Source organism: Budorcas taxicolor, chromosome 19 (genome assembly GCF_023091745.1).
Source record: "Budorcas taxicolor isolate Tak-1 chromosome 19, Takin1.1, whole genome shotgun sequence".
NCBI lineage: Eukaryota > Metazoa > Chordata > Mammalia > Artiodactyla > Bovidae > Budorcas > Budorcas taxicolor.
In genome coordinates, this window is record NC_068928.1 from 13,473,767 (window position 1) to 13,490,917 (window position 17,151).

General features: G+C 42.5%; 1 protein-coding gene across 2 annotated transcripts in view; it reads right to left on the bottom strand.

Moving 5' to 3' along the window:
• The window catches only part of ACACA (acetyl-CoA carboxylase alpha), a 240,065-nt gene that overhangs the window by 149,841 nt on the left and 73,073 nt on the right, over positions 1-17,151 (bottom strand). For both annotated transcript variants that reach the window (XM_052657738.1, XM_052657739.1), the window contains exons 12-23: positions 15,030-15,200; positions 13,200-13,361; positions 12,669-12,832; positions 8,949-9,099; positions 8,089-8,192; positions 6,888-6,969; positions 6,100-6,245; positions 5,135-5,285; positions 3,460-3,594; positions 2,717-2,863; positions 1,503-1,691; positions 408-508 (exon numbers count right to left, since the gene is read on the bottom strand). In XM_052657738.1, coding sequence (XP_052513698.1) covers positions 408-508; positions 1,503-1,691; positions 2,717-2,863; positions 3,460-3,594; positions 5,135-5,285; positions 6,100-6,245; positions 6,888-6,969; positions 8,089-8,192; positions 8,949-9,099; positions 12,669-12,832; positions 13,200-13,361; positions 15,030-15,200 — 1,703 coding nt within the window. The remainder of the gene's footprint in view (positions 1-407; positions 509-1,502; positions 1,692-2,716; positions 2,864-3,459; positions 3,595-5,134; positions 5,286-6,099; positions 6,246-6,887; positions 6,970-8,088; positions 8,193-8,948; positions 9,100-12,668; positions 12,833-13,199; positions 13,362-15,029; positions 15,201-17,151) is intronic.

Genomic DNA, 17,151 nt, shown 5'->3' on the forward strand with positions numbered 1-17,151 from the left:
GGGAAATCTGAAAAATTTATGAATACCTTAAAGTTGCAAAAGTCCTGTGAAGATACCTTTATCCCAATAGTTGATCCCATGAGCTAATAAGAGTAAATGTCAAAGAGGGCCTGATGCCAGAAGAAAAATAAAGGGGTTCACGGGAAATTGTAAGGAAAAAAGATAACAGTGAGATTCATGCCTTAATAATTGAAGGAAAGACGCCGAATAGAAAGTCATCAGAAACGCGGAGTAGGAGGGTTAGCTCACAATTCTAACGTATTTAGTAGGCATAGGTGTTTTCTAAGATAAGAGGTGCTTCCTAAGTTCTCTAAGGTGACCTGAAGGCAAACCTCTCTGTGATCGCTGAGAAGGAAGGAAGCTGTGGGAACGGGCAGATCTGGGACTCTGGAGTTCCATGTACCGACCTCTGCACCAGCTGGACAATGCTCTGAGTGTTCATGAAGAAGACTTCCCGTTCAGATTTCCGGTTCAGTGTGGCTGCATGGCTATCTAGGATGTTGGCAATCTAAAGTATAAGAAAAGAGAAAAATGAAGCCCAGCTCAACAAAGGGGCCCAAACCATTAGCCTGCATAATAGCATCAACACTAGGAATCCTGTTGTTGTTGTTTTAATTGGAATATAACTGCTTTAATGTTGTGTTAATTTTTACTGTACAACGAAGTGAATCGGCTACAGGTGAACATATATCGCGCCCTCTTGAGCTTCCTGCCACCCCCCCCCCCCCATTCTACTCTCCAGGTCATCACTGAGCACCACGCCGAGCTCCCTGTATTGTGCAGCAGCCTCCCACTGGCTCCCTGTTTTCCAATGGCAGTGTATACGGCAGTGGCGCTCTCCCAATCCACACCACCCTCCCCTTCCCCCACGGCGTCCATGTGTCGGCTCTCTTCTCCGTGTCTCTAGTGGAATCTTCGTCATTGAAACATGATTATTTCTATCTTTCCAGTGTGGAGAGCAGCTGAATGCTACGAGGCATAGTTTAGGGGTTCATTCATGATAAATAAGAAAGCAACTTCTATGTCTCTTCACCCTTTGCCAGATGAACTAACGAGTGCATCACAAAACCTAGCACCTTACCAGAGGTCCTGACGGGCAAGACACGCTTAATGCCCCACTTGTCCAGCTTTACTCCCTACATGTAAGTCTGGATCAGAGGCACAGAGTAATCAGCATGCTGCAGAGGTGAGGAAGTCTCTGATGAAAGAGCTACAAATATCCGCCTGCTTTAGAATCACGAAGTACTTCTAGGGGCACAGCCCCAGGGACAAACCTCTATGGGGTACATGACCAATATGCTTTTCTCTGAACCACAGATACCTTACATTTCACACCCAACACTTTACTGGGCTTGTATCATGAGGCAGTTTTGTAAAGGGCACAATGCTTAAAACTTCAAAGGTACAACATCCAGACAGTGAGGAGGATCCAAACAGGATCTTATTGCATGAACCCTAGTGTGGGCAGCCAGCAGAAAATGGCAGCGTTAGTCTATAAGCACCTGCTGGCTGGGAAACTGGCAGAGGACGGATGTGATGTTGCTGGCATACTGAGCCATTTCCTTCTTGATAGACTTTTCCACGTTGGGTGGGATACGACCAGAGACGCTGGTCATGATATCCTGCAATTCTAGGAGAGGCAAGGAGGGGTCTCTGAGGGTCTTCATCAACCGTTCAACCCAGTCTTTCACCTGAGAAGAAGGAAACAATAAAACAGGATCTGGACAAAATTAACACCATCCCCCAAAGAAAATTATGTCTGACTTCACTACCATACAGTATAGGCATACCACGCTTTACTATGCACTGCTTCATTGCACTTTGCAAATACTGCGGTGTTCTTTTTTACAAACTGAAGGTTTCATGTAAAACCTGTGCCAAGCAAGTCTATTGGCACCATTTTTCCAACGGCATTTGCTCACTTCATGTCTCTGTGTCACATTTTGGTAATTCTTGTCACATTTTGGTAATTCTAGTATTTCAAACCCTGCACCAGCAAAACCATTACGACTCCTTAAAGGCTCAGGAGATGATTGGCCTTTTTTAGCAAGAAAACATTTTTAAATTAAGGTATGTACATTTTTTAGACGTAATGCTATTACACACTTAATAGACTACGTGCCTGCTAAGTCACTTCAGTCGTGTCCGACTCTTTGCGACCCATGGACTGTAGCCTACCAGGTTCCTCTGTCCATGGGATTCTCCAGGCAAGAATACTGGAGTGGGATGCCATTTCCTCCCCCAGGGGATCGTCCCAGCCCAGGGACTGAACCCACATCTCATGTCTCCTGCATTGGCAGGCAGGTTCTTGATCAATATGTAAACATAACTTTTCTATGCACTGGAAACCAAAATATTTGCGTGATTTTCTTTCTTGTAATATTCACTTTATTGCAGCAGTCTGGAATCAAACCTGCAATATCCCCAAGGTATGCCGGTACTTACTTTGAAATTATAATATAAACAACTAACATTGTCCTTGTTTACTGGTTTAAATCCCAAATAAATGTGAAATCAGTGACAGAGATAAGAAGCAAGGATATAAAGACTTCAAATCCTACAACTAATAGTGGCAGAATTTTGGTCAAACAGCTCTATCTCCCTCCCTCTTAAAAAAATTCCCTATATGAATTTTAAACTATGTTGGAGAACACCCATTCTCCAAGATGTATACCTGTTCCCCTACGCCACCCCACCTCAGAAAAGTGATCCATACCCTGCTGCTAAAGAAAGGATCTGGAAGGCAGTATCCATTCATCACGTTGACCAGATTATCCAGGACATAGTGGAACACTCGATGGAGCTTCTCGCCTCTGAGCGCTGTGCTCTGGATCTGTGGCAGACTGCCTGTGTGAAGCTCAGCCTGTCGACCCCAATGAGAGATCAAGTCATCCACTACCTCCAAACACACCACTGCAACTTAGATTCATCATGTAAAATCAAGACTTCCCTTTAGGGACTTCCCTGGTTGTCCAGTGGATAAGAATCAGCCATCCAGGCGGAATTAAGATCCCACAAGTGGTGGGGCAACTAAGCCTGTGCAGAGCAACTGCTGAGTCCGTGTGCCACAACTAGAGAGAAACCCACACGCTGCACTAGAGAAGCCCACACAGAGAAACAAAGAGCCCGCATGCCACAACTAAGACCCGATGCAGTCAGAGTAATTAATTAGTTTTAAAAAGAAAGAAAGAAAGACTTCCCTTTAACACATCCAGTGACAACGAGAGAGAAGCATCTTGAGGAAAATCACATATTCTTAATATCATAGTAACTCTTACACATTCTAGATGCATGATACCAAAGGCACAAATACAAAGGGATAGGGCATAAAATGAAGGGTAAAAAGTTGAAGGAAAAACTGGAAAACCAAGGATTGAGATCACTTGCCTCTCCAGACTAACCCTACCGTGTACCCAGCTCTTGGAGAGCAATATTAAGAGTGTCTATCCGCCTACTTGCCTGCTGGACCTTGCTGGGGTTGTCCAGTTGCATTTTGGCTATTACACAGCCCGGGTCAAGAGCTGCTCCAGGCCGCTTGACGTAATGGATACAGCCAGACTCTGCGGCTGTTAAGGTCATTACCATCTTCATCACCTACAAGGAAAACTAAAATCTCTCAGGACCTAGCTTTAGGGATTAATGACAACTACTGATAGTTCCCGTTTCTAATGTTTAAATCCACTTTTGCCATGGTTGGTTTTGACTTGTCTTATACCAAGAAATGATGAACAATTTATCTTCCTCATACCTGTGGATCTAGGTACTTACACTGTCTATCTATGATATCCAGACCAAAACCTAAGGATCATTCTCACTCCTTTTTCTCCCTTATCTACCAGTCACAAGCCAGGTTGAATATATCTTCTAAACCTCTCTCAAAAATCTTCCTGTCTTGCCAACTCTTTGGTTTAGCCCCTTATCATTTCTGGTCTAGAGGAGTTCAGAAATCTCCCAGCAGGGACTTCCCTGGTGGTCCAGGGGCTAGGACTCTGCACTTCCCGTACAGGGGTCCCAGGTTTGGGCCTAACCAGGGAAACAGATCCCACATGCCACAGCTAAGAGTGTGCTTGTTGCAACTAAGACCTGGTGCAGTCAAATAAGTTTTTAAAAAATATTAAGAAAAAAAAAAACAACCTCCCCATAGACATCTTTACATGCTATGCACCTCCAATAAGGCCACTAGAAGCAATCATTCTAGAGCCTAAATCTTATTCCATCACTTTTCTGTGTCATATCCTTCAGTGACACCACCAGCCTTGAGTATGTTTTATAAGGTCCTTCGTGATCTCAAATTCTGACAACTCATTTGGCATCTCTGCTTGCCATTTCCCGTGAAACCTCAGTCTGTTCTCAAACGATATCAATAGGGACTTGCAGTTCCCTCTATACACCACACGCTCATGCTTCTGTGCCTGAGTACGTGCTGTGCCTTCACCTTTAAACAGCGTTGCCTGGCCTTCCCCATCTGGTCTATCACTGTCTATCTTTCAATGCCAAGATCAAAGTCCCCTCTTTCAGGAATTCTCGTGCTGCCCATCCAGCCCCGTACTGACTTGGGGCAGGCGGCCCTCTGCACTTGGTGCTCAGCCTTCTCAAACTTCATATTTCATGACAAGTCTGTTTCAAGGCCCCATCCCACCCATCACCCTTTTCCTGTATAACCAGTACTCGGCATAGTACCTGACACTCAATAAGTGCTGCTGCCTAGTATTTTTTCTTTAGAACTGCAGGCTCCTCATCTATCCAAGGAAAAGTATGAGCTTTTAACGTGTTTTTAAAATCTTAAGATTCAGGGAGTCTTAAGACTCAGGGAGTCCTTAAGACTCCGTCCTTCAGGTTCAGGGAGTCCTTAAGTCCCTGGCAGTCCAGTGGTTAAGACTGCGTGTTTCCAATGCAAGGGGTGCGGGTTCAATCTCTGGCTGGGGAACTAAGATGTCACATGCCATATGGCACAGCCAAGCAAATATTTTTTTTTTAATGAATAAAATGCTAAGGTTCATAACCCCAATTAAACAGATACTCTTTCCTTTCTATTTTCTGCTTCCTTGCTGTTACTCCTGAGTCCTAGTCCATCCCAGCCAACTCTTTCCCCACCTTCCCTCCCATGACCCGGAAGCCCAGTGGCCACCGTGACCTCGATCTCGGCATAGCACTGGCCAGCAAACACATGGCCTCCATCCTCCACAATGTACTGGATTAACTTCCCAGCAGAGGGTGAGCGCAGCACCGAAGGGTCATTTTCCTTCTCAAACACGCAAGTTTTATTGCCAATTGTGATGCGATATCTAGGAGATAAGTGGGAATATCTAAGTTAATAGAGCATCTTAAGTTGTAAAGAATAAAGGTAAAAATGACGTCAATCTTAAGAAAACCTGAAAACTTCATTGTACAGACACACACACAGACACACAAGACATTTACTGCATCTTTGTTTACAATACCAAATAACCAGAATTCCCTTCAATAATGGTCATATTAAATTAATTATGGTACATCCATATAATGGAAGAGTATCTGACCATTAAAAAGAACAGGAATCTCCATTGAGCAGGAAGAAAAAAAAACATGAAGGTGCTGATGATGTAATAGCTAAGATGTTTCAAACTCTTACTAAGTTCCAAGCAATGGTCTACACCCTTTCCATGTGTTAATTCATTTAATTATCACAACAACACAATGTTTAGTGTTGAATAGTTGAATAGTGTACAATATGTTAAAGGAAAAAATAAGGTGCAGAACTAGGGGTTACTTTTATTTGTGAATACGTTTAAAAGCAAAACACAGTATGTACACATATATAACTTATATGTGCATATAAAATTTCAGTAAAGACATATAAGAAACTGTTAACAGTAGTAGCCTATAAAAAGGGGAATTTATTTTTCATTGTCTGTCCACACTAGAGTGGTAGAGAGACATTGTTTTTAATTTTAAAGAATACTGATAGTCTTGAAATTTTTATTAGGTACATGTACTATTTAAAAAAAAAATTAGAATAGCCTTCCCAAAAAGACCTTGAAAACCCCAAGAGTTAAACACGCCTACTGAGAAAAAAGGTTGGTACAGTGATCAGCAAACGGAGCCCAAAGAGCCACTCACCTATCCACCTCCTCCTTCATGTATGTGGTGTAACTGCTGCCGTCATAGGACAAGAGCAGTCCACCGTCGCTCAATCGATGCACGTCAACTTCCACACACGAGCCGTTCATGATCACCACGTAGGAGTTCGGGGACTGTCGAGTCACCTGTTAAGAAATGAGAAACCAAAGAGACAAATCAGTGTGTTCTTTCCAGTGAGAGTGCCAGACAAAATTTCAGTATCTCAGAGAGGTGAGCAAGCTCCATCAGATGGGACTTCCCTGGTAGTCCAGTGGCTGAGACTCCAAGCTCCCAATGAGAGAGGCCCAGGCTCAATCCCTGATCAGGGAATTAGATCCCATATGTCACAACTAAGAGTTTCCATGACTCAGTTAAAGATCCTGCACGCTCCAACTAAAACCCGATGCAGCCAAATAAAATAAATAAATAAAAATAGTTAAAGGAAGCTCTGTTGGAGAGGACAGAAATTCATGGCACTGGTGTCTGAGCACAAGTGCTTGGGCACGGCTCAGCCCTGCTGCAAGCAAACAGGGGGACCTGCTCTGATGGTTCTCTGTCTCTTTCATCTCTTGGTTGCACATGTGAAGTTGAACAACAGCGAAAATATTTTCAGAGACTCATCAAATACTGCTTTGACACAGGCTACTGACGCTAATAATGACTGTAATTTCACTAGGGCCCAGCCCTGCAATAAACCACAATTTCCCTCCACCACCTGACCTAAAGGAAGCACGCTGACAAAGACAGAGGCAAAAAAGATGGCACAGACTTTATGAGGTTCAGCATACCTTCAGTACATACTTCTCTCCCTCGTAGATAAGTTCAACATCTACTGTATTCAGAAGTGTATGAGCAGAGAGGACTTGACCCCTGAAAAACAGCAACATGAGAACTACTTCTAGAAAGTTCTAAAAGGTCACAAGGGACTCTCTAAGGTGCTTGGCTATAGCATTTCCTGGAATACCAAGACTGAAAACAACCCAAAGGACCATCGGTAAGGGACAGAGACATAAATTTTTAAAAAGCCACATAAATGAATATTATGTAGCCATTAAAAAGGTGAAGTCTTTTATGCACTAATATGAAACACTCTCTAAAACACACTGTTAAATTAAAAAAGCAATGGAAATTATACAGGATAGTTTCACACTATGCTATCACTTCTGATTGAAAAAAAATGGAGGTAGGAAGGAACAAATATTACATATATGTGCTTATATGTATCTACCATATATCTGAAAGATAACAGAAAATAAAAACAGAAACATAGGGAAGAAAACTAGGTGGCCAGGAAACAGAGGTAAGGAGGAGACTCATTGCTATAGATCTTTAAGCGCCTATTGAATTTTGAACCATGTGAATATATTACCTGTTCACACTGAGCGTCAGTGCAACATAGTGAGAGATCTTCGTGGTAAGACTTGAATAAATGAAATCTCAGTTGAATTAAAATGCCTGTGATAAAGTGCTTTAAACGATTAGCCTTGTGGACAATTCCTCTAGGGACTCGGAGGCAGAGCTTAGTTTCCAGAATCAGTGCTGGAAATAAGTTTAGCCATACACAGTCTGATCCTATACTTCAAAGACTCGTGAGGTCACCATGAATATCAGCCTCGATTATTAATTCGTAAAAGGTGCTGCAGGTAATATATGAAGTATTCAGGGTGCCTTACTAGAGAAAAACACCAGATTTTTATCACCAGGGCTGGGAGAGATGGGATGCTTGTACGGTGCAGAAAGATTCCAGTTTTTACAAAGCAACCAATTCTAACCATGGGATAAACCAATTTCTAGAATCTACACTTAGAGCTCCCAAACCATTTGCCATCAGCTCCTGCATCCCTTCTCCTTGCCCCCACGGTCAGTGAAGAAGTGGCACTCAGAAGCTGCTAATGACAGAAAGAAGAATAAAAGGGTCTCTGAGCGTCAGTCCCGTCCATACTCAGGACCGCGGCTTGGCCTGCACGGAACACGGAATGCCAAGCCTACCTCTCTAAGGAGTGAAGGAAGTTGGAGATGCTATTCCGCAGGCTCACGTCTGCCACGTGGAGAGCCCCACAGACAACTCCCAGCATGGTGTCAGGTCGCTCCGCCTGAAAGGGACGAAAAGAGGGCAAATCAAAAGTGGAGTCAGTCACTTGGCACCATGGCCCCTCAATTTAAATCAGGCTCAAATGTGCTTGAAGAATCAGCGACCACTGAGAATCTCCATCCTCGTTATCCAACTGGTTTTTGAGACAAAAACACATTTTTAGAATTTGAATAGAGATGAAAAACACCTTTCCTCTCACCCTCCTAAGGTTTTCACTGAGCCAATCGGAGAGTAGCTCAAAAACAAGCTTCTGTCACAAATAAATTCCAAAAAAGTGCAAAGATTTGGCTACTGATAATCTCAAAGAAAAATGGTGTGTAAACTACCTCCAGGTAATACGCATGAATCCAACAATTCTATATAAAATTTTGAGTAATTTATATGAGCCCAGCAGTTCAGGAACAAAGGGTAACTTCTGTTGATTAAAATCAAGCCCTCTCATCAGTACTTGATAGACAGCTAGAACTCAACCACATTTAATATTAAGTGAAGAAAGAAAGTATTTCAATCTCTGCACGCCTCTCTTCAACTATATCCTTGGAAGTAATACTATACAATAACCTATACAATGACTGTGTAACAAGGCACAAGAACGCTTACTTACAGTGCTAAACTCACACTGACTCCTAGACTTTTACACACAGACCTAGAACCATTTGTATTAGAATTAAATAAATTTTATCTAATGGCATGGACTGATCTCATCACAAGCCTATAAAAACCCAATCCCAGAAGCTGTAAGTGGAGAAATGCCCACCTGTACTTTTTCTGCTATCAGTCTGTCCAGCCAGCCCGTGTCAATCCTATTCAACTGGAAGCTTTCCGTCTCCAGCAGTTTGATCAGGTACTCGACTGTGGTCCGGAAGTCGCCCCGGATGGACAGCTCCTTCAAAGCCACCACCATGTTTCTAGGAGAAGGACAGAAGCAGGTCTCTTTCAGCGACAAATGTCCCACTGTTTTCCAACTATTTTCAAGAACTATTTCATCCCTTTGGAGTCTTAGGAGGGAGGGGAAAGAAACAGACAGTGCCAAGAACAAATAAGGGTGCAAGATACACATGTGCTCGTTCCAGACAGAATTTTCAAGAAGTCAGCAAACTTGTGAGTCTGACTAATCCGACCATCTGAGCATCGCAGATCACAGACACTTCGTTATACAGAACAGAGAACAAATCATGTGCAAACCACTCTTCGTTTTCACTGTTTCCATCATTCCACTCATTGACTGCTGGTTAACTAGAATTAGGGCATAATTCTTCCCTTCTTAAACCCTTTTTATTTTATCTAAGTAAAATTTACATATAATAAAGTATACTTATTTTAAGTATACTGTCCAATGAATTTTTACAAACACTAAGACCTTAACTTGAATGTTTCCATACAATGAAGTTAGGGTTAGGGTTAGGGTTAGAGAAAGTTGGGGATCAGCCTGACACTACATGTGAGAGTGTTTCTTTTTTAAAAAATGTGTTTTAGCCAACTATAGAATGAGTTGCTCATTACTTTGCTTACTTCCCAATTAAGTGTTAAATAACCACATTTTAACAAGATTTCAATACTGTGAGCTTTTTCCCAGTATAACTCTGACATTTATTATGCATCTCACAGATTCAAGACACATACTAAGTTCTTAAGGGAGAGAAAATGTGGAGATAGTAATCACTTTAAACATTTATGGCAGAATATCATAAATACCAGTAGAGAAATAAAAGCAAAGCACCAAGGGGTTCTAAGCAGGGAGAAAACCTGCCTCCCTTTGGGTTCACAAAGAATGTAAGATCTGACATAGAAAACAAACTTATGGTTACCAAAGGGGAAAGGGAGTGGGGAGGGGTAAATTAGGGGCGTGAGATTAACAGATACAAACTACTACACCTAAAATAGATAAGCAATATTGATCTATTGCATAGCACAGGGAATTACAGTCAACATCTTATAATTACCTATAATGGAAAATAATCTGAAATAATATATGTTAAAAAACCAAATCACTTTGCTGTACACCTGAAACTAAGACAACACTGTAAATCAACTACTCAATTAAGGAAAAAAAAGGATATGGGATCTGAAATGGAATAAAAATAAAGCTAAGATTACGACTGTGACAGAAATATTCTTCCAGGTGGTCTAGGAGTTCTCAGCCAAGAATATTCCTCTGTTTCCTACCTCCATCCTCCTCTCTATGCCCTCTCTTGGCCTGGCTGATTCCTCTGCACATTTCAGATATGATTCCAGATGTCCCTTCCTTTTGGGAAACCTTCCCAGACCCATTCCGGATGGAGTTAGCTGACTCAGCTCTACGCTCCTGTAACACCTTCATGTAATCTCGCTATCAGAGACAGCACCTCCTATGTTCTGTTCAACGGCTTCCTTGCCTCTCTTACCCTGGATCATTAAGTTCCATGATGGCACAGACCCTATGGTGGTCCTCATTATATTGCAAGAAGCATTAAGATATTCAGTAAGTATTTGTTGAAAGGAGTAAATGAATGAATGGAGAGAGGGAACAGCAGAAACAAAGGGAAAAAGGAAGTAAAGAGGTGTCGTGCACAGGGAATGTTACAACTGAAGCAGACAGTGATGAGGACAAGGATGAGGGGCCAGTCCACTCGTCCAACCCTGACGGAGCATTCACTACATTCAGGGGACACCGCAGCAGCGAGACACAGTGTATTTAGATTACAGTCCATGGAAAATAATAAGGGAAACATGGGCTGGGACTAGTCTAGAGAAGAGTAGTGAACACCAAGCTGAAGAACATAAGCCTAATGTCATGAAGAAAGAAGAAACAAACTCTGAGCTGAAGAATGAACTCCGGCATGGTGTTGAGAAGCAAGCTTCGGGATTTCCCGGCTGGTTCAGTGAGTAAAAGTCCACCTTGCAATGCAAGGGCCATGGGTTCGATCGCTGGCTGGGGAACTAAGATCCCACATGCTGCAGGGCAACTCAGCCCATGTGCTCCGGAGCCCACGTGCCACAACTAGAGAGTCCTGCGCCACAATAAAGACCCCAAGTGCCACAACTAAGACCCGATGAAGCCAAATAAATAAATGAAATATTTAAAAAAAGAAAGCAAGCTTATTGGAGACCGTAATTTTCATATGCTCAACGTTAGCCTGGTAGCTTTACACTGCAGATGAATGTCCAGAGCAGGTTGGGAAGTAAGGAGCAAGACTTTTGGAGCAAGTCATATGACACGTCCTGGAGGGAAGGCTTGGTGGCCTGCCAATCAAGACTGGAAACCTAAATATCAATAGCGGCCACTCTGGGGATGTAAACAAATGAGGCAGGCTGGACTAGAGAGTTCGTGTTTCCTCTAAAAGAAGCAGTCACACAAAGCTTCGGTAAACTTTGGCCAAGTGGAATATAAAACCGATGTTACTGTCATCCCATTTTTTTCAAGAGACAGCAGAAATGCATGTATTTATTTCAATCTCCCACTTTTTAAACAATACTCTATAAGCCAATCAAAGCACATCAGTGGCTGTGACTAGCCAGACAGCCACCGGTTTGCAAGCTCTAGTTTCTTCATAATACTGGGTTTATATTCTAGTTTATTCATAACATTAGGTTTATATTCTTCACTTTGGCAAAGCAGGATACAAAAGGCAGATGGTTTTTCTGGGAGCACTGCTTTGTAGAGCACAAAATACAGAAAAAAAAACTGAGATTTCCCAACTTCTGAAAACATTATTATTAAGTGTTTACTGATTACATAATCTAGGTGTACAGGTTAAAAGTCAAAGGAATAGTATTAAATCCTTGGTGAAAGTCAATTGACAATTAAAAAATATAAAACAGGCAAATCAATTTTGGATAGACATTCTAAAATATCTAACCTGTCAAAATCACCTCTTAGGGCCCTACTTTTCAGGCAAGTAAAACTTAATATTAAATTAAATATTAAATGTTTATGCTAATAGAATATTAACTAATACCTATGATATACTAGTTACATTGTAAGTTGTGCGTATATTTCATAGCACATTGAGGTCCCTCATATACAGTGACGTGGATAGGTCCCTCAAGCCCTTTTCGTGTAATAAGCAGCTTAACTTTATTATTTTAAATGACTACAGGACATTTATAGCTATACCTTTATTTTGATGACAAATAATGGATCTTACCCATGATATAAGATACCAAATTCTTGGTCAAAAATCTACTTCTGCTCCAAATAACAATACTATTTCTATAGAAAAATATGACATCTTTAACCAATTTTATACATTGATCAAAAACACATGAAAACAAAAAATCACTTGAAAAGGCTCAGAGTAACAGACAGAAATCTGCCAAACACTGCATAAACTTAATACAACATGAATGCAACTACAACTGAAGATATATTTCTTCAAGAAGGTTATCCGTATGAGTGCTTCTAGGGCAATACATGACTCCCTTTCCCATGCTAACAATTCACTGAAGACTACCACAGTTTATTTCTTGAAATGCAACCACATGCGATTATACTCACGAAATTGCTTCCTCTCGGTTTTCTCCCCAGGAAAAGCAGTGACCAAACTGAGAATCAGCAAATTCATGAAGCCCTCCCGCAGCAGCAACACTGAAATAACCCCAAACGTTCTTATTGCTGCGAAAATTCAGCTCTTGAACTGTTCCTGAGCTGGGCTTAAAACCCTGTTAGGGAGTGAAGAATATGAGATGATATTATATTTACAAGAAAGAGAACATTCATATACTCACTGGTCAGGTTCTATGTAATCACATACACACAGGAAAGTGGGAATGACACACAAAAGTCATTAAGGTTTGCGGGCCGACGACGTCCAGTGCTACAGACCCACTGAGGACTCGACGGCGACTGAGATAGAACTGAATGACCAGTGGAACAGTGATAACTTACGTGTCTGCTCCGATGAAGCCTCTAATTTCCCTCGCCAGGGGAGGCCCCAAGATACTTCAGATATGCCCTCAGATAGCATCTTAATACTAAAGTTCACAGTGGGGGGAAAAAAGAGTGTAAACCTTTTAAGTGACGGGTTACCTCATCTGGATTTTCACTAGTGATACGAGCAGCAATAACATGGCCCCTTGGGCAAGGAACGTGAGCCGAATTTTCAAAATCAATGGGAGCATCGCCCCAGGGAGAGACCCCGTACATCATACGGATATCCTTGATTCTGTACAGAGGGATCCCCATGGCAATCTGAAAGGTAATAAAACACACGTCACTCATCTTTCACAGTTACTTCCCTTAAAACACAGAGGCTACCAGATGACGGAAAAGACTTTTCACTTCAGTAGCCACCACCTAAAACACTTTGTTTTTATAGTCTGCATTCTACATCATTGAACAGGCAACTCTACATTACTTGCAACAAAACACGCAGAAGGTGTTAATTACTTCCGACTTCTTAAAAAGTCCCCAAATCCCTAATGGAATAGACATGAGCTTCCCTCTAATCGTCATTTCTCCGTCACCCTTATTTGTAAAGTGTCTTTCAAAAATCTCACATTTTTAATAAGAACGAAAATATCCAAGGGAAGAGTCAATGTCAGTGGCGCTCCAAGAAGTCCAGACAGCTAAAAAGTCCTAACTATGTCATAATTGGAGAAGGCAATGGCACCCCACTCCAGTACTCTTGCCTGGAAAATCCCATGGACGGAGGAGCCGGGTGGGCTGCAGTCCCTGGGGTCTCGAAGAGTCGGCCACGACTGGGCGACTTCCCTTTCACTTTTCACTTTCATGCACTGGAGAAGGAAATGGTAACCCACTCCAGTGTTCTTGCCTGGAGAATCCCAGGGACGGGAGAGCCTGGTGGGCTGCCGTCTATGGGGTCACACAGAGTTGGACATGACTGAAGCGACTTAGCAGCAGCAGCAGCAGCAGCAGCATGTCATAATTACCTCCAAATTATCCCCACAAATCAATGGAAAGAGTAGATTTATATACATAAATCTTCATTTACTGGGTTCCTTAATAGGGACCATGGGGGACCAAAAGGGGTTCCCATTGTGGATAAAGAATACGTATTTACAAATCAAATCAAACTTCATCATTAGCTATTACTGCTTCCCATAGAATCTGTTTCCTCGGCAGAATGGAGAAAATAATATTAACAGTGGTACTTTAAACATTATAAAAATAAATGTGTGCTGCCACATTCCTGCCAGGAAAAACCTCAGCCACCACTCTGAAGTGGAGTTACTTCAATTTGTAGCACTAGGGAAAAGAAGCTGCTGTTTAGTCACTAGGCCATATTCAACTCTTTCGTGACACCATGGACTGTAGCCCACCAGACTCCTCTGCCCCATGGGATTTCCCAGGCAAGAACACTGGAGTGGGCTGCCGTTTCCTTCTCCAGGGGGTCTTCCCAAACCAGAGATCAAACCCACGTCTCCTGCATTGACAGGCGGATTCTTTACCACTGAGCCACCAGGGAAGCTCAAAAAATGACGCAACGGACTGTAGCCCTCCAGGCTTCTCTGTCCCATGGGATTTTCCAGGCAAGAATACTGGAATGGGTTGCCATTTCCTTCTCCAGGGAGGAAAAAGGAATAGAGGACAATTAAAAAGTAAGGTTTCCCAGAACTGAAACAGCTGAATATAGCATATTATTTGTAAAGGGTCTTGCAAAAATATGACATTTTATATCAGATGTGTCAGGCTAAAAAGTAATACTCCAGAATTGTTCCATATCAGGGAAACCCATCCACACATCCCAAGCCATCCAGAGCAAAGAGAGGAGCATCACACGAGACTTGGATAGGCGGCACTTTTCTCTTAACACAGGCTGGTTGAGCCAGTTTGGCGGGCATCCCTCATTCCAAACTTCTCTAGGCAACCCTCTGAGCCGAGAGCAGGGTGACTCACCTGGAGCTGCGCGGCAGGGAGGTTGACATCGGCCACCATCTCTGTACAGGGGTGCTCCACCTGTAGCCGAGGGTTCAGTTCCAGAAAGTAGAAGCTGCCATCCTGGCTGTAGAGGTATTCCACAGTCCCCGCACTCACATAACCAACCATCCTGGCAAGCTTCACCGCACACTCAAAGGAGAAAGAGAAGCCCATCTAAGTACCTCACCTGATCCAGCGGACGGCCCACTGCTCGTCTGAAGCTTCTCCCTCTCAAAGAGCCAGTGTTTATAAGAACCACCAAAGGCTTGTGGCCAGATGAGAGTAAATTTCACCCTCTTTGATTATTACACAAGATTCCTACACATGGATGACAAACTCAGTTCAAAGCTAAGTGAAAACAGTATTGTCCACTTGGGCTCATAGGTAATCCCACCTTCTGCAGGCGAGATAAAGCACCATGGCAGAGTCTTCACTGTATTTCCAGTATTTCCAGTATTCTTCCTAGAAACATGAGTGTCCAGCTAGAGACTAGATTTTCCACTCTGACAGCAAGTGACTAAGTTTTAATGAATGCAACGTCAGAATGGAATGGTGAAGGGTAATCCCTGATTCATGTTTTGAAAAGGAACTGCTTACCCTCTATTCTCAGCTTCTTCCTTTCTACGGACTGGAATGTGGTCACGACAGTGCGAGCCTGTCTCATCGTGCAGCTGAGAACATACTAAGTGACAAACCCAAACGGAAAGAGCTTGAATCCCAAAACGGTCTCACGGAGCAGAACGGTCCCAATCACTTCAGGTTATAAATGAAAGGAAAAATAAATTTCTAACCTATTGTGTGGTTGTATTTTTTAGATTTCGTTACTACAATAGCTTAACCTGTACCCTAATCAATACAGAAACTACTAAATTCAGGAAGGATGTTGCTATTTAAAAAAACTGAAGTATATGATACTGAGTTAATAATAGGGTAGTAGCTCTCAAGGAAACAGATACTGCAAACTGGAGAATTGGTGACCTCCTTGTGAGGCCTAAGAAAACATTTGGAGGGACTTCCCTGGCAGTACAGTGGTGAAGACTCCACGTGTCTACTGCAGAGGGCATGAGTTTGATCCCTGGTTGGGGAACTAAGATACCGCAAAGCCACACAGCGAGGCAAACACACATACATTTGGTAAACTGTCTCCTAAAGTAACTTGGAATGCAAACAAAATATCAACTAAGCCCTAGGAAAGATGGCTAGAAAAAGTCAGAATGTGAAAAAACCGAAAGGCTTTGTACCCCTAAACCAAAGATGATAATTTTGCCTTGAAGCAACCCACTGTCAAAGATGAGATCAAGGGCGGCTGCTGTAGTTTCAGCTGGCCTCGAGGTAGTCTTACTGAATGGAGGAGAGAAAAAGGGCTGAATGCAGAAGGTAGTAAATAAAGAGGAAAACATTCTTATGTCCAGAGAAACCTTGGGTATGATTACTCTTACCTGAAGCTGACTAGAAGCAAAGAGTCCAGAAACTTACTCAGTTTTGAATGAATCATATTGCTAAACATAACAAAAACCTGGCTTTCCAAACCCATGACTGATAATCTCAGTAATCTTTGTGGCCCCAATCCTGCACTGATAGGAGGTGAGCTGGGAAAGTTCTTCTAAAGAAGGCATGATCACCAAAGCTCAACCATAAGAGAGGTGAACAAGGAAGAACATCCTAGAGAATAAGGCCTTAAAGACGGGCAAAGAATTTACTTTCAGAGAGCAGGACCAAGGGGAGTCAGACGGCTCACTGAGGAATTACTCCACCGCATGACAGGAAATGACCACAATCCCTGCCTACAAGAAAGTGATAACTGCTGTGGACCATGATTATTGTCTGTTTTTCATTCTATTTTTTTCTAAATGGGAGTCATCCTGTTCCTTCTCTGCACTATATATGGCGAAAGGAGGTGTCACAAGGCAATTTGTGATTACTGCTCCGTAAAAAGCTACATGCAGATATAACAGGACTGCACACCATCCAGAGAGCCTCAACTTTGGGTTGAACATAGTTAACTGGATGAGACCTTGAGCTGTCTTCTGTGGGGAAAGGCTAAGTAAGTTCTAAGAGTAAGAAACAGGGTGTGAAAGGATAATGGGTAGCCAGAGGAGCA